We start from the raw sequence: 20,010 nt of genomic DNA, 5'->3' as shown, positions 1-20,010 counted from the left end.
CCTAGAATAAAAAAATTTTAAGTATTAAAACAAATAAAAGTACTTTCTAAAATCACAGGCTATTATTCCGTGTGATAAGCAGCTTTCTTTGAACAAAGCATATATTTCTGTCCGGTAATAAATATAATTTATTTAATTACAGCTGAGGAGATAAAAAATAAAAGATGGTTCAATATGATGCCCTAGAAGTACTCTAGACAAAGACAAAACATTATTGTTTTAAAATCTATGCTTCAGATCTCAACAAACATGCACATGCATTAAGAATCTTTTACTCCGATAATGTTATTTAAGGTTTTCTCGATCCCCTTGCCAGCAGCCATGACCGTTGACCTCCAAAGAACATCGAAGTTTTATCTGGTAGTTGCTCAAGTCTTCATTTGTTTCCATCTCTCTGCTGTTCTGCCCTTTGCTTTGTTGAGAGAAACGATGGAGATTGTTGGAGAGGCCATTCTTTCTTCTGCCCTTGAATTGTTGTTTGATAAGCTGGGATCCTCCGAGTTGCTCAAGTTTGCTCGCCAAGAGAATGTCATTGGTGAACTTGACAACTGGAGGGACGAACTGTTGATTATTGATGAGGTGCTGGACGATGCCGAAGAGAAGCAGATTACAAGAAAGCCAGTGAAAAAATGGCTGAATGATCTCAGAGACTTGGCTTACGATATGGAGGACGTACTAGACGAGTTCACCACGGAGCTGTTGCGGCGCAGGTTGATGGCGGAACGTCTTCAGGCGGCTACCACAAGTAAGGTAAGGAGCCTCATCCCAACTTGCTTTACTGGTTTCAATCCTGTAGGTGATGCTCGGTTGAATGTTGAGATGGGGTCCAAGATTAAGGAAATCAGTAGACGGTTGGACAATATTTCAAGTCGGCAAGCTAAACTGGGTTTGAAAATGGATCTTGGGGTTGGGCACGGCTGGGAAAGGTTTGCATCTGGAAGAAGAGCTTCTACTTGGGAACGGCCGCCCACGACATCTTTGATTAATGAAGCTGTTCAAGGTAGGGATAAAGAAAGAAAGGATATTGTCGATTTGCTGTTGAAGGATGAAGCAGGGGAAAGCAACTTCGGTGTACTTCCCATTGTTGGCATTGGAGGGACCGGCAAGACTACGCTTGCCCAGCTCGTATGCAAGGATGAAGGCATAATGAAGCATTTTGACCCCATAGCCTGGGTTTGCATATCAGAAGAAAGTGATGTGGTGAAGATATCAGAAGGAATTCTCCGTGCACTCCCTCATAATGAGAGTACAGATCTCAAGGACTTCAATAAAGTTCAACAGACATTGGTTGAGATATTGAATCAAAAGAAGTTTTTACTAGTTTTAGATGACGTGTGGAACATAAAGAAGGATGAGCAATGGAATATTTTGCAGACGCCATTTAAATATGGAGAAAAAGGGAGTAAGATCATAATAACAACGCGTGATGCAAATGTCGCAAGAACGATGAGAGCATATGATTCACGCTACACTCTGCAACCTTTGTCTGATGATGATTGTTGGTCTTTGTTTGTGAAGCATGCTTGTGAAACTGAAAATATCCCTGTACGCCGTAATTTGGAACTACGTGAAAAAGTTACAAAATGGTGCGGTGGTTTACCCTTAGCAGCAAAGGTGCTTGGTGGCCTTTTACGCTCTAAACTACATGATCACACATGGGAAGATATATTACGTAGCCAAATTTGGAATTTACTAAGTGAAAAACATGACATTCTCCAAGTGTTAAGATTAAGCTACTATCATTTGCCTTCTCATTTAAAGAGATGTTTCGGTTATTGCGCAATGTTTCCCAAGGATCATGAATTTGAGAAGAAGGAACTAATCTTGTTATGGATGGCTGAAGGCTTTATTCACCAACCAGAAGGAGGTAAGCATCAAATGGAAGATTTAGGTGCTAATTACTTTGATGAATTGTTGTCAAGGTCATTTTTTCAATCATCAAGTAAAGATAAATCAAGATTCACAATGCATGACCTAATTAGTCATCTAGCTCGAGATATTGCACAAGAACTATGTTTTAATCTAGAGGACAGTGAGAGGGAGAATGACAAGCTATGCATAGTTTCTGAAAGGACTCGTCACTCATCATTCATTCGTAGCAAGAGTGATGTGCTTAAACGATTTGAAGTATTTAATAAAATGGAGCATTTACGGACTCTTGTTGCATTACCAATCAGTATGAAGGACGAGAAATTCTTCTTAACTACTAAGGTTTTTGATGACTTGTTGCCAAAGTTAAGATACTTGAGGGTGCTCTCCTTGAGTGGTTATGAGATAACTGAGTTACCAAATTCGATTGGTGATTTGAAACTCTTGCGATATCTTAACTTGTCCTATACTGCAGTCAAATGGTTGCCTGAATCAGTGAGTTGTCTCTACAATCTACAAACATTGATACTTTCCGGTTGTATAAAACTTAGTAGGTTGCCTATGAACATTGGGAATTTGATTAACCTTCGCCATCTTAATATTGAAGGCTCAATTCAACTAAAACAGATGCCTCCACGAGTAGGTGATTTGATAAATTTACAAACATTGTCAAAGTTTATTGTGGGCAAACAGAAAAGGTCAGGAATAAAAGAATTGAAGAACTTGTTGAATCTTAGAGGAAACCTCGTCATTGCAGATTTGCACAATATTATGAATACGAGGGACGCAAAGGAAGTACACTTGAAAGGGAGACATGACATTGAGCAGTTATTGATGAAATGGAGCAACGATTTTGGAGACTCAAGAAATGAAAGTAATGAACTTGAGGTCTTCAAGTTCCTACAACCGCCTGACAGTTTGAAAACGCTTGTTGTTTCTTGTTATGGTGGACTAACATTCCCCAATTGGGTAAGAGATCATTCATTCTCAAAAATGGAGAACCTGAGACTCAAAAGTTGCAAAAAATGCGCACAGTTGCCACCAATTGGGAGACTACCTTTACTCAAATATTTGCACATTGAAGGGATGGATGAGATTGTATGCATAGGTGATGAGTTCTATGGGGAGGTTGAGAACCCTTTTCCATCTTTGCAGTCTTTGAGGTTTGATAATATGCCAAAATGGAAAGAATGGAAGGAAAGGGAATCATTATTTCCTTGCCTTGGAAAGCTTATAATAAAAAAATGTCCAGAACTGATTAACTTGCCGAGTCAGTTGCTTTCCTTGGTGAAGATTCTTCATATTGATGAATGCCAAAAATTGGAAATGAATAAATACAACAGGGGGTTGTTGGAAAGTTGTGTTGTTAATGAGCCTTCACTCACCTTGTTATACATTGGGGGGATTTCAAGGCCAAGTTGTTTATGGGAAGGGTTTGCTCAATCCTTAACAGCTCTTAAAGCATTGAAAATAAATCAATGTGATGAGGTGGCATTTTTGGGACTGGAAAGCCTTGGTAGTCTTCGACATTTAGAGATCAGAAGTTGTGATGGAGTTGTATCCTTGGAAGAGCAAAAGCTGCCTTGCAATCTTCGACATTTGGGAGTGGAAGGGTGTTCCAACTTAGAGAAGCTGCCGAATGGACTAGGAAGCCTCACATTTCTCACAAAGTTGATAATTTCGAATTGTCCCAAACTTGTGTCATTCCCAGTCGCCGGTTTGCCACCAGGGCTAAGAGATCTTACGGTGAGAGATTGTGTGGGTCTCGCGTCACTGCCAGATGGAATGATGAATAACAGCTGTGCCCTCCAATTCTTGTCCATGAAAGGTTGTCCATCTCTCCGCCGCTTTCCACAAGGTGAGCTTCCCACCACCCTTAAGTGTCTGGATATCATCGAATGTGAAAGTCTAGAGTCTCTACCTGAGGGGATAATACGCGACACTTCAATTGGCAGCAGCAGCACTAGTGGCCTTGAAAGATTGGACATAAGTGAATGTTCATCTCTCGAGTCCATTCCAAGTGGTGAGTTTCCCTCCACCCTTACCAATCTTTGGATTTACAAATGCAAGAAATTGGAGTCAATTCCAGGGAAGATGTTGCAAAATCTCACCTCTCTTGAATTGCTGGATATATGTAATTGTCCAGAAATTGTGTCCTCTCCGGAAGCGTTTTTGACCCCCAACCTTAAAGTTCTTGCAATTACAGACTGCCAGAATATGAAGAGGCCTCTATCTGAGTGGGGCCTTCACACACTCACCTCTCTTACACTCTTCATCATTCGTGGCCCATTTCCAGATGTGGTTTCTTTTTCAGATGATCATGGGTCTCAGCTTTTTCTTCCTACAGCTCTCAAAGAGCTTCGCATATCTGATTTCCAGAGCTTGAAATCCGTAGCCTCCATGGGACTCCGAAACCTCATCTCTCTGGAAATTCTTGTGTTGAGCAACTGCCCTAAGCTGCGGTCTGTTGTACCAAAGGAGGGGCTGCCACCCACGCTTGCAGAACTCGAAATCGAGGATTGTCCTATTCTAGGAAAGAGGTGCCTCAAAAACAAAGGTAAAGATTGGCTCAAGATTGCCCACATCCCAAAAGTTGAGATAGATGGAATTATTCAATAATCAAGTATGCCCATTCATAACACTCCCTTATCTACTCAGATACCTGCTTCCATTCAGGTAATTGTAATTCCAGCTTTAATTTTTTTATGTAACTGTCACTTCTTTCAAATTTTCATATCAGTACCAGATGGATAAGTGTTGGGTGTTTTCATATCAAATTTTCAAATTTTCATATCTTGGCATTAGGTCTATGATTGTGTATCACTGGAATGATAGCTCATTATTTAATTATTCAATCTTAAACTAAAATTGTCCGTGCAACATTGTATATGGGTACAAGTAGATTTCATCTGAACAATTTCCTTTCTGCTTAAATACTTGAAATGAAACGCTTTTGATTTTATTATTTATCACACTTTTACATAGGAAACATGATGATCCTTTCTCACTATTTTGCCCTCATAAAGGAATTTGGGTTTCTTACTGCAGAGTCCATGTCTTGACTGAATCTGGTGTTGGCTCTTCTTTCCATTTTCTATCTTGGTTCCATTTCCCTCTTGAGTGAATTTGGGTTTCGTAGTGGAAAGAAGATGAAAGATAACCTAGCAAAGGCATGGTATGTCCTTTTGATTTTTGATTTTTTACTTTTCTTGATGATTCATTCTCCTATTTCAATTTTAATAAAAATGACGTTTTTAAAATTTGCCTTTTTGACTTGTCATATATTCTTCAGGCACTTGCAAGATTAGGACCTGGCACCAGGACTGTCATCTCACATTGCTTAATTTCCACCTCCAGCAGATGTGGAAGCCTCTCTTAATTAACTATGGTAACCTGGAGAAGTTGTCAGCTAGTCTGCATGGTCTCACATGTCTGGGAGATACGAGAATGTTGTTTTGCTAAACCATTGTTTCCTCTCAGGGGACTGGTTTATCGTCATTGCTCTGCATCAAGGATCAAAATCGGCATTTGCAAGACTTGAAATCTTGCTCATTCTCTTCTGACATATTTGTGCTTCCAAGATAAAGTATAGATTGTTCCTGTGATATTCCACATCCTTCTCTATAAATAGATGATTGAACCATCTATTAAAGAATCATCATCTCTGTTCACAGAAGTATAAGCATTGATCATACTTTCCTCTTTATATTCAAGACAAAGGTACACTTATTTGTGTTTTTCTCTTGTGGCAATTATCATTACTTTATTCATGGACTTCTCCAATGTAGGTGTAAGTTGAAAAAACAGAGGAAGGTGCACCTTTGAGAAACCAATGCATGCTTTTCTCTTTTGTCTTTTCTTTTGACTTAGGTTTATTTTTGGAAAGCATATATCAAACTGTTCTCATTATTCTTGATTCATCTTGCTAATATGTGATGGTTAAATTGATTGTGTTTCAGTTTATCGATATCTGTATCCCCATTCATGTCTCAATGCACCCGCTGGAATGCTGCTATTGTGCTAGTTCAGCGTAAAGATTTGCCCTGAATAGGGAAAAGACAGAATTGCAATGCCGGTTGAAGTCCTATGGATCAAGAAATGTGTCAAGTTACAGTTCTTTTTCTGAAGAAAGGGCTGCCTGCAATTCTTAAACTATCCATGAAGAACTGTCCTATCTGGAATGCAGTGATTCAAGGAGAAATGGAAAAATTGCCCCATTTCCACATTCCCAGTATGTCGATGATGGCTCACTTGTCCATGAAGAAAGTTCCGACTGAATTATCTTTTCACTGGAGAAAAAGAACAGAGGCCACCATATCCCATGCTATTTTCAATCAGGTGTGTTCATTCATAACATGGAATTCTTTCTTTATACTACCAATACCAGTCTCCATTTTCTTATATTAATTTAATTTCATGCCACAAATGTAGGACTAGATGCACTTAACTCCCAAATCAGGATTCCATGTCCTCCAGGTCTACAAAACAACACTTCTCTTGAATATGCACTTAAACTTTGTTCTGATAGAATTCCGGTAGATTCCATCAGACCCATTAGCTCAAAATATGTTTTCAATTTTTTATAATCATTGAATTCAGATTGTACCTGCAGGAAAACGGACTGATGTAGACAAAAAGCCAAAGTCCTGGTCATTGCTGCAGCTTATCAGTATCTGCATGGGTAAAGTATCCCAAACATAAGATTCTCTTCAGCATAAGGAGCTATGCTAGATGCACCATTTTACAAAATTTTGGGGGTCACACATGATTACAGTTTCCAAAGTCACATCTTTGAGAAGTTTTGAAAAGCCCTATTAAGCTCATTTTAAAACTTGATTCTCTCTAAGATTAGTGTCTGCTTCATGTGACTCTAATTTTTAAATTCAAAAGGATCCAATGCTTAGTTCTGTTTCAACCTTTTGGGTAATTACATCGCATTGTACAAGATAACAGGTTTAGAGAGTTCAAGGGATATCCCAAAACTGCACCTCTCTGAAAGCCAAGGACGGATGGATGGCCTAGGCTTTGATCATCTTTGCAGGAGGAAAAAAAGAAGATTCCTGTTTTATCTTAAGTGACATAAAAGGTGAAAATTCTTTTATGATAACGTGGCAGTGGCAACAATTTTCTTAATGTTTGCCTCTTCCTATAACTCCAACTTCTCTTTGCGTCCAAAAAAACTCCCGAATTAGGATTCCATGACCTCCAGGTCTACAAAGCAACACTTCTCTTGAATATGCACTTAAACTTGTTCTTATCTTATTGCTCCAAGGAACCGCCTGTTCTTTTTCCCATCTTCAGAAACAAAGGCAATTATTTGTCAATCGAACTCTTTTCTGATAGAATTTCATTGTATTCCATCCAATCCATTACCATAAATCTGTTTTCAATTTTTGATAATGATGGAATTTAAGTTGTACCTGCAGGAAAAGGGACTGATGTAAATAAAAGCAAAATTCCTGGCCATTGCTGCAGGTTTTCAGTATCTGCACTGGATGCATCAGTTTACCAAATTTTTGGGGGTTACACATGATTACAGCTTCCAAAATCAGGTCTTTGAGAAGTTTTAAAGGCCCTATTAAGTTCATTTCTAAATTTGATTCTCTTTAAGATTAGTGTCTGCTTCATATTACTCTAATTTTCACATCCAAAAGGATCCAGTGCTTAGTGTTGTTTCAACCTTTTGGCTAATCACATCACATTGTACAAGATAACAGTCTCCCAAAAAACTGCACCTCTCTTAAAAGCTATGGATGGATGGCTGGACTAAGCTTCAATCACCATTCTAGAGGCATAAAAGAAGATTCTTGTCTTCTCTTGAGTGACATAAAAGCTGCAAATTCTTTTATGATAATGTGGTGGTAATAACAATTTTCTTCACTGATTCTGAAGTCATAGTTATATACAATGTTTTACGCATTCTGGCTTAGTTTCATTTGATTTTGATTAGATTTAGAGGCGAAAGTAACAAACTTATTTGACAATATGTTTGAACTTTAATAATATAGATCATTCTCTTATTTTGAGGTACTTTCCAAGATGTTTTATGGTAAATTATGGTCGTAAGCTACAAGGAATATGATTGGCTTTTCTGGGGCTCTAGCATCTGATTTGAAAACCTTCTCTGTCTGCCCATTTGTTTATGCTTTTTTTCCTAAAATTTTTCTTCTGACAGATTAATATCCTAATCTTTCTTTTTTCTTGATGAATCTAATGCAGTTATTATTGTTTTCTGATTCCAAGTTAGTGCATTTAGTATGAAACTTTCCTCAAGTTATCAAATGAGTTCTTTTTAATTTGTCTATATTTTAATCCACATTCACCAATCTCTATTCCCATTTTCTCAGTTAGATATTGATTGAAAGACCATCAAACTTAGCTGGAGAAGATTTGTTTATTGGAGTCAAAGAAACGGTGAGTTCTCTTAGTTTTGCAGAATTTTATTAATCTTTGTTTTATTTTAGTTACCATAATTGCTAGTGATTCTTAGTTATTCCAAGCATTAATTCTCAAGAACTTTCCTTTTTATTTAGTAATTACCTACTGCCGCATTTGCAGACTTGGCTATATAAACAAATAGGATCCATCCTTTATTTCATAATCAGAATTAGTGCTCCAATTTAGTCCTTTCCCTCTTTTTTGTTTCGGTTTTTGAGATGATGAAACAATTTTTGGTGTTGACAGCAACAACACTTGTGGCCATGAAATATTGAACGAATGGGGATGTTCATCTCCTCAAGTCCATCCATTAGGTGAGTTTCCCTCCACCCTTGAGAGAAGTTATAATATTCATAATTACAACCTTAAATTCCGTTATAAATTGTGAAGTCAATTTTCCTACTTAGTTACTAGTTTATCTTCAAGGAATCCTTAACTAGATTCAGAAACATGTTACACACAATTCCCCACTTCTTATGTTATTGGCCCTGTAACAGTTTGGAACTATCACTTCCATTTATAAGGCTTCTTTTCTTAAACTACCCAAGATCAATTTACTTAGAAATTTATTCTAAAGATAAGCAAGCTATAATGTGTTAGAACGAAGGATGGTTTTTGTACAATCACTAGGTTTTCTTGTTCAAAAGGTGAGGTTTAACTCACTCCACAGTTAGGGTTTAAACAACTAGGGTTTGGGTCCAGTGTTCACTCACTTATCCCAAAATTCGCCTCAACCTTGAAATTGTCCTCAAAATATTATTATTATGAAATTTAGAGTCAAAAGACATCAAAGGTGATACCCGGTTGTTCAAGATGCATAGTTTTGACATTTTTAGATTAAAAGACAAATGAGGTTTTAAGATCTTAACATAGAATGATTACATAGGGCGGGAGGATTAATCATTCTAAGGTTGTATAATCAATCATCCTACACCAGAACGTGATATGAATTACTGAAAGATCTGATTCTTAATTATTAATACCGATCCATCATTTCTATGCTCATTTGCATATGTGCTTCCATTGTTAATTTTGAAATACCAACATTTGTATATTCATATGAATGAAAACTTATATACAAGAAGTAGTAAATATTATACAACACAGTTTAAATATGGCTTCTCAGATCAAGTATATCATAGTGGTCAGCCTATACCTCAGACTGTTTCATCTCTCAAGTCATCTCCAGGGAAGATGTTGCAAAATCTCACATCTCTTCATTTTCTGAACATATGTAGCTGTCCAGAAGTAGTGTCCTCACCGGAAGTGTTTTTGACCCCAAACCTTAAATTCCTTGTGATTTCAGAATGCCAGAATACCAAGAGACCTCCATCAGAGTGGACAGGTTTTTCTTCCCACATCTCTCAACTATCTTTGCATACATAATTCATTTCCAGAACTTGAAATCCATAGCCTCCATGGGATTCAAAAGCCTAGTCTCTCTGGAAACTCTTTTGTTGGAGGACTTCCCTAGGCTCAGGTCTGTTGTAACAAAGGGAGGGCTACCTCTCATGCTTGCAGAGCTTCAAATCAAGGATTGTTCTATTCTAAAAGGGCGGTGTCTCAAAGACAGGAAAAGATTGGCTCAAGATTGCCGACATCCCCAATGTCCTAATACATGAAATTATACAACAACAAGGTAAGCCCCATTCACAGCACTCCTTTATCTTCTCAGATACCAGCTTCAATTCTTCAAGTAATTGTAATTCAGGCTTTAAATTTTCATATAATTGCAACATTTTTAGATTTTTATTATATGGAAGATGGCAATGATGATCATTTTTTCCAATTCATCCCACATTAACTTTTTAATCATAGAAGATAGCTACCACCTTGTGCCTTGTCATCTATGCAACAGTGTGTATGGGTACAAGTAGATTTCATCTTACCATTTTTTTTCTCTTGTTAAATACTTAAAATGAAATTCATTTGATGTTATTTATCACACTTTTACATTGGTTAAGGGATTTCGGTTTCATACTGCAGAGTTCATGTCTTGACTGAAACTGGTGCTGGCAGGTAAAAAAATTTACATTTATTGATGATTTTTTTTTCCTATTTTAATATTAGTAGTAATGATCTTTTTACAATCCGTCTTCATGATGTGTGATATGCACTTCAGGCTTGTCCTCTCACACTTCTCAATTTCCTACTCCTTCAGAAAATGTGAAAGCCTTTTAATCATCCTCTCCTGGAGAAGCTGTCAACAAGTCTGCATGGTATCACATCTCTGGGAGATAAGAGAATGTCGTTGTGCTAAAAGATTGTTTCCTCTCAGGGGACTGATTTATCATCGTTGCTCTGCATCAAGGACCAAAATTGACACTTGCAAAACTTGATAATTTGCTCCTTCTCTTCCGAAATATGTGTGCTTCCAAGATAAAGGATAGATCGTTCCTGCAATTTTCCACACTTCTATAGATTGTTTCAATGAGGTACACATGCGTGCTTTTCTCTTGTATTATTCATAGAATTCTCCAATGTACCTGTTGGTTGAAAAAACAGAGAAAGGTGCATATGTAGGAATCCAATGCCTGCTTTTCTAGTTTGTCATAGTTTTTGAGAAAGGTTTTATTTAGTGGGAAAAGTATATTAAATTTGTTCTTATTATTCTTAATTCATCCTGCTAATATGTGATGCTTAAATTGATTGTGTTGCAGTTCAGAATAAAGGTTTGCCATGAATAGGGAATAGATAGAAATGAATGACCAGTTAAAGTGCTATGGATCAAGAAATGTGTCAAGTTTCAGTCCATTTGCTGAAGCAAGGGTTGCTTGCAACTTCTAAAACTATCCATGAGGAACTATCATACCTGGAAACATAGTGATTCAACAAGAAATGGAAAGATTGGTTGCCTCATTTAGTCATTTCTACATTCCCTGTATGCTGGCCGATAGATGGCTCACTCGTCCATTAAGAAACTTGAGGATGAATTATCTATTCACTAGAAAATAAGAACAGAGGCTACCACATTGTAGGCTATTTTCAATCAGGTATGTTCATTCATAACATGTAATTCTTACTTTTTATTTTCAGTACCAATCCCTTTTTTCTTATATTAATTCAATTTTGTTTCTCAAATGCAGGACTACAATGGGCAAAAGATGCAAACCAATAGCATGGGAAGCAGCTCACTTGATTTTTAGTTTGGAATTTGATGGGGAGGTGTAGCTTGCAGCACTTCCATGGTACTCAACTCTGTAATTGACAGTCTTTGAATTGAATGTCATCGTTATAAGCTCTTATAGACTCCTTTCACATATTAAGTACACCTTCCGGCTGACAGATCACATGTTTCACTGGAAAACCTTTTGGTTATTGTATTGATCCACATGATATGGCACTTGACCAGAAGGGATCTGTTAAAGACACCTAGGCTCAACCCCAAAAGGATGGTCTTAAGAAAAAAACAAGAAGAAATCCTTGAGGAAACAAGATCCAAAATAGAAAGTAGGGTTGTGGGTCTGAATTTTTCTCATACTTACCTTATCTTGTCCTTAAAAAGAGAAGGTTGGAAAAAACATAAAGGGTTTTTAGTAGAGTTTGAAATTTTTTTTTAGTACTTGGGACAGGTTGAGGGTGGTTCTGGTTTCATCTAATCTCATCCCACCCTATCGCAATTGTACAAGATAACAGTCTCCCAAAAAACTGCACCTCTCTTAAAAGCTATGGATGGATGGCTGGACTGAGCTTCATTCATCTTTCTAGAGGAACAAAAGATGATTCTTGTTTTCTCTTGAGTGACATAAAAGCTGCAAATTCTTTTATGATAACGTGGTGGTAACAACAATTTTCTCCACTGATTCTGAAGTCATAGTTATATACAACGTTGTACGCTTTCTGGCTTAGTTTCATTTAATTTTGATTAAGATTTAGAGGCGAAAGTAACTAACTTTCTATTTGACACTATGTTTGAACTTTAATAGTATAGGATCATTCTCTTATTTTGAGGTAGTTTCCAAGATGTTTTATGGTAAATTATGGTCGTAAGCTACAAGGAATATGATTGTCTTTTCTGGGGCTCTAGCATCTGATTTGAAAACCTTCTCTGTCTGCCCATTTGTTTTTGCGTTTTTCATAAAATTTTTCTTCAGACAGATTAATATCCTAATCTTTCTTTTTTCTTGATGAATCTGATGCAGTTATTATTGTTTTCTGATTCCAAGTTAGTGCATTTAGTATGAATCTTGCCTCAAGTCATCAAATGAGTTCCCTGTTTAAGAATTTGTTGTTTTTAATTTGTCTACATTTAAATCCACATTCACCAATTTCTATTCCCATTTTCTCAGTTAGATATTGATCGAAAGACCATCAAACTTAGCTGGAAAAGATTTGTTTATTGGAGTCAAAGAAACGGTGAGTTCTCTTAGTTTTGCAGAATTTTATTAATCTATGTTTTATTTTAGCTACCACAATTGTTAGTGATTCTTGTTATTCCAAGCATTAATTCTCAAGAACTTTCCTTTTTATTTAGTAATTAACTACTGCTGCATTTGCAGACTTGGGTATATAAACAAATAGGATCCATCCTTTTTTTTCATAATCAGAATTAATGCTCCTATTTAGTCCTTTCCCTTCTTTTTGTTTCAGTTTTTGAGATGATGAAACAATTTTTGGTGTTGACAGCAGCAACAGTTGTGGTCATGAAATATTGAATGAATGGGGATGTTCATCTCTCAAGTCCATCCAATAGGTGAGTTTCCCTCCACCCTCGAGAGAGGTTATAATATTCATAATTACAACCTCAAATTCCATGCATGGTCAATTTTCCTACTTAGTTACTATTTTATCTTCAAGGAATCCTTAACTAGATTCAGAAACATGTTACACACAATTCACCACTTCTTATGTTAAGGAACTATCACTTCCATTTATAAGGCCTCTTTTCTTAACCTACCCAAGATCAATTTACTTAGAAATTTATTCTAAAGATAAGCAAGCTATTATGTGTTAGAACAAAGGATGGTTTTTGTACAATCACTAGGTTTTCTTGTTCAAAAGGTGAGGTTTAACTCACTCCACACTTAGGGTTTCAACAACTAGGGTTTGGGTCCAGTGTTCACTCACTTATTCCAAAATTTGCCTCAACCTTGATATTGTCCTCAAAATATTATTATTATGAAATTTAGAGTCAAATAACATCAAAGATGATACCCGGTTGATCAAGATGCATAGTTATGACATTTTTATATTAAAAGGAAAATGAGGTTTGAGGATCTTAATATAGAATGATTAAACAGGGCAGGAGGATCAATTATACATTCTAAGGTTGTATAATCAATGATCCTACACTAGAATGTGATATAAATTACTGAAAGATCTGATTTTTAATTACTAATATCAATCCATCATTTCTATGTCCATTTGCATATGTGCTTCCATTTTTAATTTTGAAATGCCAACATTTGTATATTCATATCAATGAAAACTAATAAACAAGAAGCAGTAATTAAAATACAACACAGTTTAAGTCTGACTTCTCAAATCAAGTATATCATAGCAGTCAGCCTATACATGAAAGTGTTTCATCTCTCAAGTCATCTCCAGGGAAGAGGTTGCAAAATCTCACATCTCTTCATTTTCTGAATATATGCAACTGTCCAGAAGTAGTGTCCTAACCGGAAGTGTTTTTGACCCCAAACCTTAAATTCCTTGTGATTTCAGAATGCCAGAATACCAAGAGAGCTCCATCAGAGTGGACAGATTTTTCTTCCCACATCTCTCAACTATCTTTGCATACATAATTCATTTCCAGAATTTGAAATCCATAGCCTCCATGGGATTCAAAAGCCTAGTCTCTATGGAAACTCTTTTGTTGGAGGCCTGCCCTAGGCTCAGGTATGTTGTAACAAAGGGAGGGCTGCCACTCATGCTTGCAGAGCTTCAAATCAAGGATTCTTCTATTCTAAAAAAGTGGTGTCTCAAAGACTGGAGGAAAAGATTGGCTCCAGATTGCCTACATCCCCAATGTCCTAATAGACTAAATTATACAACAAGAAGGTAAGCCCCACTCACAGCACTCACTCCTTTATCTTCTCAGATACCAGCTTCAGTTCTTCAAGTAATTGTAATTCATGCTTCAAATTTTCATATAACTGCAAATTTTTTAGATTTTATTATATGGAATATAGCAATGACGACCGATTTTTCCAATTTATTCTACATAACTTTTTAATCACAAAAGATAGCTACCTCCTTATGCCTTGTCATCTATGCAACAGTGTGTACGAGTACAAGTAGATTTCATCTTAACAATTTTCTTTTTTCTGGTTAGATACTTAAAACAAAATTGTTTTGATGTTATTTATCACACTTTTATATTGGTAAAGGGATTTGGGTTTCATATTGCAGAGTTCATGTCTTGACTGAAACTGGTGCTAGCACTTAAAAAAAATTACATTGATTGACGATTTTTTTTTTGCTGTTTCAACATTAGTAGTAATGATTTTTTTACAATCCATCTTCATGGCGTGTGATATATACTTTAGGCTTGTCCTCTCACACTTCTCAATTTCCTACTCCAGAAAATGTGAAAGCCTTTTTAATCATGCTCACCTGGAGAAGCTGTCAACAAGTCTGCATGGTATCACATCTCTGGGAGATAAGAGAATGAAGTTGTGCTAAAAGATTGTTTCCTCTCAGGGGACTGATTTATCATCATTGCTCTGCATCAAGGAACAAAATCTACACTTGCAAAACTTGATATTTTGCTCATTCTCTTCCGAAATATGTGTGCTTCCAAGATAAAGGATAGATTGTTCCTGCGATTTTCCACTCTTCTATTGATTGATCGCAGAAGAACAAGCGTCGATCATACTTCCCTCTTTATATTCAATGAGGTACACATGCATGCTTTTCTCTTGTATCATACATAGAATTCTCCAATGTACATGTTGGTTGAAAAAACAGAAAAAGGTGCATATGTAGGAATCCAAGGCCTGCTTTTCTCTGTTGTCATAGTTTTTTAGAAAGGTTTATCTATTGGGAAAAGTGTATTGAATTTGTTCTTATTATTCTTAATTCATCCTGCTAATATGTTATGCTTAAATTGATTGTGTTCCAGTTCAGAATCAAGATTTGCCATGAATAGGGAAAAGATAGAAATGCAAGACTATTTAAACTGGTATGGATCAAGATATGTGCCAAGGTTCGGTCCTTTTGTTTAAGGAAGAGTTGCCTGCGACTTCTGAAACTGTCTATGAGGAACTATCCTAACTGGAAATACAGTGATTCAAGGAGAAATGGAAAGATTGCTCATTTTAACATTCTCTGTATGCTGATAAATAATGTTTCAATTTTAATTCTGATTGGGAATCGTATTTGAATGGTGAATGGCTATGTAATTGACACTCTGTGAATTGAATGTCATTGTTCATTACCTTAATTAAATGTTTGGATATTTCTTTGAAAACATGTTAAAATCTCATTGTTGAATTATCAGGGCAATTTTCAGATTTCTTGTTTATGCCTTCCACTTTTCATAATTGAGAGGCTCCTTTAACATATTAAATACACCATCCAACTAACACACACAATAGATTTTGTAGGCTCTTTCTTGAGATGAAATTGCTGGTCCAACAATGAGTAGGCCCTTCCTAAGGGCGTGGAGTTCTTTATTTTATTTTATCTTATTTTCCTTTTCCTACAACTTTCCAAGATCAAAACTACTTTCCATGACTGTAATGTCATATTTCATTTTCACATGAACTTGCAAAGTATGTTAATTCTACTAAAGGAATTATTGCTGCCCCACAAATTTCATGATCATTTGTCCTTAAGATCACATAAGAGAACATACTGTCTTAAAATCAATCAGATATCATAGTGTCTCTATTGAAAATATTTATAACTGTCGACTTTTATCAACAGTGATTCAATTCATAAAAAATATATTATCACTTTATGATCTCACTTGAAAGTTAAAGTCACTACAAACTTAGGTACAAACTCAATATTCTCTTAAGGGTTGAGAGACAATATAGTATAGTAGCTACCTAACAACCTCACATCATGAGTCACCATAGGGTCCTATTTGATATGTAACTGTATACACTAGTATACTCACTAAGGAAACCTCATCTCGATAGCCAAGATTAGTCATCTCTCTAATTAAGAGGTAATATACTACAACTTAAAATAGATTGTCTAATTCTATGAACTGACTGTGAATAAATTATTTACTTACAAAGAATTCATGACTTGGATCTTTCGTACAACTTCTAATACACATCGAAGTTATGTACAATGCAAGAGATGGTAAGAGAGAATGCTTATAAATTATAATGTATGAAATAAAAATAAATAAAAATGAAACTGAAATATCATTAAATAAATAATAAATTACAAATCTATTCCATCGTATTATACTTTTAAAGGTTCTATCATAACATTAATATACTTTTAAAAGCTCTATCTTAGAGCGAGGTTGTGTGAAAACAAAGGAGTGACAATCACTCTATTTTTCTCTTATCATAGTAGAAAATCTGCAATGCTAAAGTGAGTGTAACTCTTATACTGAGAGTAAGCCATCACAAATCATGTGTCTTCTGTTTGTTTTAAATTTCTTACATATTATTGCTCTCATAAATAGGGATTTTCTCTTAAGAGTAATTGCACTCAACATGCTAGGGTCAATCTAAAGGAGGTATTACTCTTAATTTCATCTTGTAACCACTCCTTGATTGTAGATTCTTGATGTGACCTCATGTAACCTTAGAAGTTAATGAGATAATTAAAGCCATAAAAAAAAAAAAACACCAACCTCTTAAGGACAATTCTACTTAAACATTAACAATAGTTAGTCCTTCGTTAGTGACTTTAATTCATGGCATTTAAACTTCCGCATAGTAGATCACATTCAAACCTCAAACTAACAAACTTTGGCATACCGATTAAGGGGAACAGACTCAATTAGTGTCAACAATATGTCATCCTTGGTTTCACGATCTTGAACACCATAGCCATCTCCATATAGGTATGCCCTTTGGCCCATCCTGCCAACGTTCATTGCAATTCCAGTAAAAATACGAGAGAAAGGAGAATCCATAGATTGTTCCTTGTTCATTTTCTTCCATGAATCCCCAATCAAATATTTTATATGCTCACATGCCTCTTCTTGGGAAGCACCAGTCTGATGCATGTAACATTGGATTGACTTGGGAACATCGCCTCTTTTTAACTCATCCTGCAGAGACAAACCAAGAATAAAATATCCTTTAAAGAATTTTCATTGAAACTTTTAAAGGAGAGTGAAGAGGGTTGCTGGCACACTTTTGATGTTCCAAGATCATCGGACAGCCGTAAAATCATTGATGATCCATGGATTATATTTGGATGCTTTTCTAAGAACTCTATGGCATCCATTACTGGATTTGAAACTGAAAAATAAGCATGGCCTAGAATTACAGGAGCTGATGAGGAAATCAATCCATTGGTAATGTATTCTTGTAGTGTTGGTGTATATCCACTGTAGTACCACCTTGCCTCCACTAAATAACATTTATAAAGATCTGCCCACTTAAAGATTCAGAACATATTAAAGTTATAAGGGCACTATATATGCAAAAGAAGCTGTAGCACACTTCACCAAATTGGATAATGGAAAGATCAAGGAGTTCAGAGTTGAAAAATTACCATCTTCCTAAGATGTGGAATGATGTTAGAACCTTCTTCCTTAAGAACATTATAAGCCATTTCATTAACAGAGTTGAAGAGAGCAAGGAAACATATCTTCATATATTCTGGAAGCTGATCCATTGCATTGATATCCCATCTGAACATGCAAACAAAATATTTGAGCTAAAAAAACCAGAGAACTGAGAGACATGTCAAGTATAGATTCACAAACCTGTCAATAGCATCTGTAAATATCTCGAGTTCATCCAAGGTACCATATATGTCATAAATATCATCAATTGTTACTATCAGTGCCAAGACCTTTGTGATTATTTTCCTGCAATATCCAAACTGAGGCTCAAATGCATGTCCTACAGCCCATAAGAAATTCTCCACCAACCTGTCCCTAGTAAAACTCATCTTTTCTCCAAGGCCAATATTTTTCCACCACCTGTAGAAGATCAAAGAAATCTTAGAATAAGATAGAATCATTTCATTCGATTTGGTAGGGAACCTGAATAGGTATGATCTTACTTGGAAACATCTTTTAAATCTTCTTGGTGTATTGCTTGCACCATGTTGTAATCCAATTTTGCAAATTCCAGCAAACTAGGGTCCATGTCCTGTCTTCTCTCGTATACGTCCATGAACCACCTTGCCTCTATCCTTAGCATTCTCCAATGCAATGGAAGCTCTAAGGAATGGCTTACTAATATGGCAAGATTTTTGTCTATGCTCTGCTCAAGGCTTTTCTCAAGATGTTTTTTTGTGAAATATCTAGCCTCCTCCAAGACACTTTCACCTTCCATGGAGAAATAAGAAGCTTCATATAAGCATAGAATACCCTTGATATCCTCATAGTGGCATGGCTTAAAGCTCCCCATCTCATCCTTGAAACAATTAAAAACATCTGTGACATTGAAGGAAGCTCATTGCTTAGTACTTGTGACAAAAGCATATTTAAAACAGGGTAAAAGCATATTTATCTATTGCCAATTGAAAATTTAAAAATTAATATATAAAAAATTATATTCAGAACACTGAGGAAAAATTGGTTCATGATGGGAAGAATAAACTAAATGACAACATCCTTTAATCAGATACCTTGAGGAACGTTATGCCCATGTTGTCTTAGGAGTCTAAATTCAAGAGCTGTAGCATACAAATTCTCAGCCTTCCACATATTGTTTCTATCATAGTTCTTGTACCTGCAGTCCAATATGCTCTTTATTTCATCCTCAAAGTGATAAGACACTCCAAGCCTCTGCAAGAGATCGATTGTCTCTAGTTGGTCCAAAGGCTTCTCGTCTTTACCTATTAGCATCATTTTCACAAATCCCTTTAGCTCATCCAATCGTTTCATGTGTGTTTTTCCCTGCAGACAGAAAACTATTTGTTACCAAGTATTTAAGCCCAACAACAATTGTAGAACCCCTTTTATATATGATATTTGATTATTACCACATAGTTGCTTCTGAGTGACTGGATACAATCATAAGCCCAAATGGAGGGTTGGTAATTTGCACTTCGCCTAACTGCAGTTTGAGCTTGAACTTTACTTGCAAACAGGCACTGGACAACAAGACCAGAAGTGCTGTCACTGAACGATTTTCCTTGCCTGCTGCAATGTCTTGTAGGTGGTTGCAGTCTTGGGAAAGCAAGAATCGGATTTGGAGCAAGCATGCAAAGAGCCATTATTGAAGCAAGTTTGTAATAGAAAGATGCCACAGAATGGTGGGTTTACATATATTGGCATGAACTTTCAAACCTAAATCTATAGAGTAAGGTGATGTTTGAATTTTTTATTTTTATTTTTATTTTTTTACTTAAATCTAAATAAAACTTAATTTAATTTAATTTAGTTTTAAAAGTGTAACTTTTATTTTTTATTATTTTATTTGTATTAAGTATTAAATCAAATATTTTCTGTATTTTAAAAGTCAACTTCTTATTTGATCAAAAAAATAATTTAACATATTTCTAAAAATCTCATAATAATATAAATTAGTATAATAATATCATTTTTCAGCTAACTTTTTAGATTAAAAAAAAAATCACATATTTTAGTTTTTTCTATTCAATAAAAAA

The 20,010-nt window shown here is 35.8% G+C and overlaps 2 protein-coding genes across 2 annotated transcripts; one reads left to right on the top strand and one right to left on the bottom strand.

Moving 5' to 3' along the window:
• Positions 1-397: 397 nt before the first annotated feature.
• On the top strand, positions 398-15,718 carry LOC117928808 (putative disease resistance protein At3g14460). Its single transcript, XM_034848829.1, has 22 exons — positions 398-3,892; positions 4,016-4,545; positions 4,918-5,044; positions 5,162-5,589; positions 5,829-6,207; positions 6,301-6,345; positions 6,482-6,550; positions 6,823-6,955; positions 7,296-7,421; positions 8,217-8,283; positions 8,554-8,621; positions 9,614-9,652; positions 9,829-9,946; positions 10,294-10,326; positions 10,469-10,742; positions 10,968-11,300; positions 11,394-11,495; positions 12,597-12,663; positions 12,934-13,000; positions 13,972-14,307; positions 14,832-15,146; positions 15,371-15,718. The coding sequence occupies exons 1-2, from the start codon at positions 430-432 to the stop codon at positions 4,486-4,488; spliced, it is 3,936 nt and encodes a 1,311-aa protein (XP_034704720.1). The 5' UTR covers positions 398-429; the 3' UTR covers positions 4,489-4,545; positions 4,918-5,044; positions 5,162-5,589; positions 5,829-6,207; positions 6,301-6,345; positions 6,482-6,550; positions 6,823-6,955; positions 7,296-7,421; positions 8,217-8,283; positions 8,554-8,621; positions 9,614-9,652; positions 9,829-9,946; positions 10,294-10,326; positions 10,469-10,742; positions 10,968-11,300; positions 11,394-11,495; positions 12,597-12,663; positions 12,934-13,000; positions 13,972-14,307; positions 14,832-15,146; positions 15,371-15,718.
• Positions 15,719-17,176: 1,458 nt separating this feature from the next.
• On the bottom strand, positions 17,177-19,617 carry LOC117928214 ((-)-alpha-terpineol synthase-like). The gene is made up of 7 exons (XM_034848133.1): positions 19,384-19,617; positions 19,027-19,297; positions 18,457-18,832; positions 18,155-18,373; positions 17,941-18,079; positions 17,578-17,823; positions 17,177-17,491 (listed from the first exon to the last, which is right to left on the bottom strand). Exons 1-7 carry the CDS (start codon positions 19,615-19,617, stop codon positions 17,177-17,179), a joined length of 1,800 nt encoding a protein of 599 aa, XP_034704024.1.
• Between the last annotated feature and the right edge of the window lie 393 nt (positions 19,618-20,010).

The sequence above is a fragment of the Vitis riparia genome, chromosome 13 (genome assembly GCF_004353265.1).
Source record: "Vitis riparia cultivar Riparia Gloire de Montpellier isolate 1030 chromosome 13, EGFV_Vit.rip_1.0, whole genome shotgun sequence".
NCBI lineage: Eukaryota > Viridiplantae > Streptophyta > Magnoliopsida > Vitales > Vitaceae > Vitis > Vitis riparia.
This window is presented reverse-complemented; position numbering and strand designations above follow the sequence as displayed.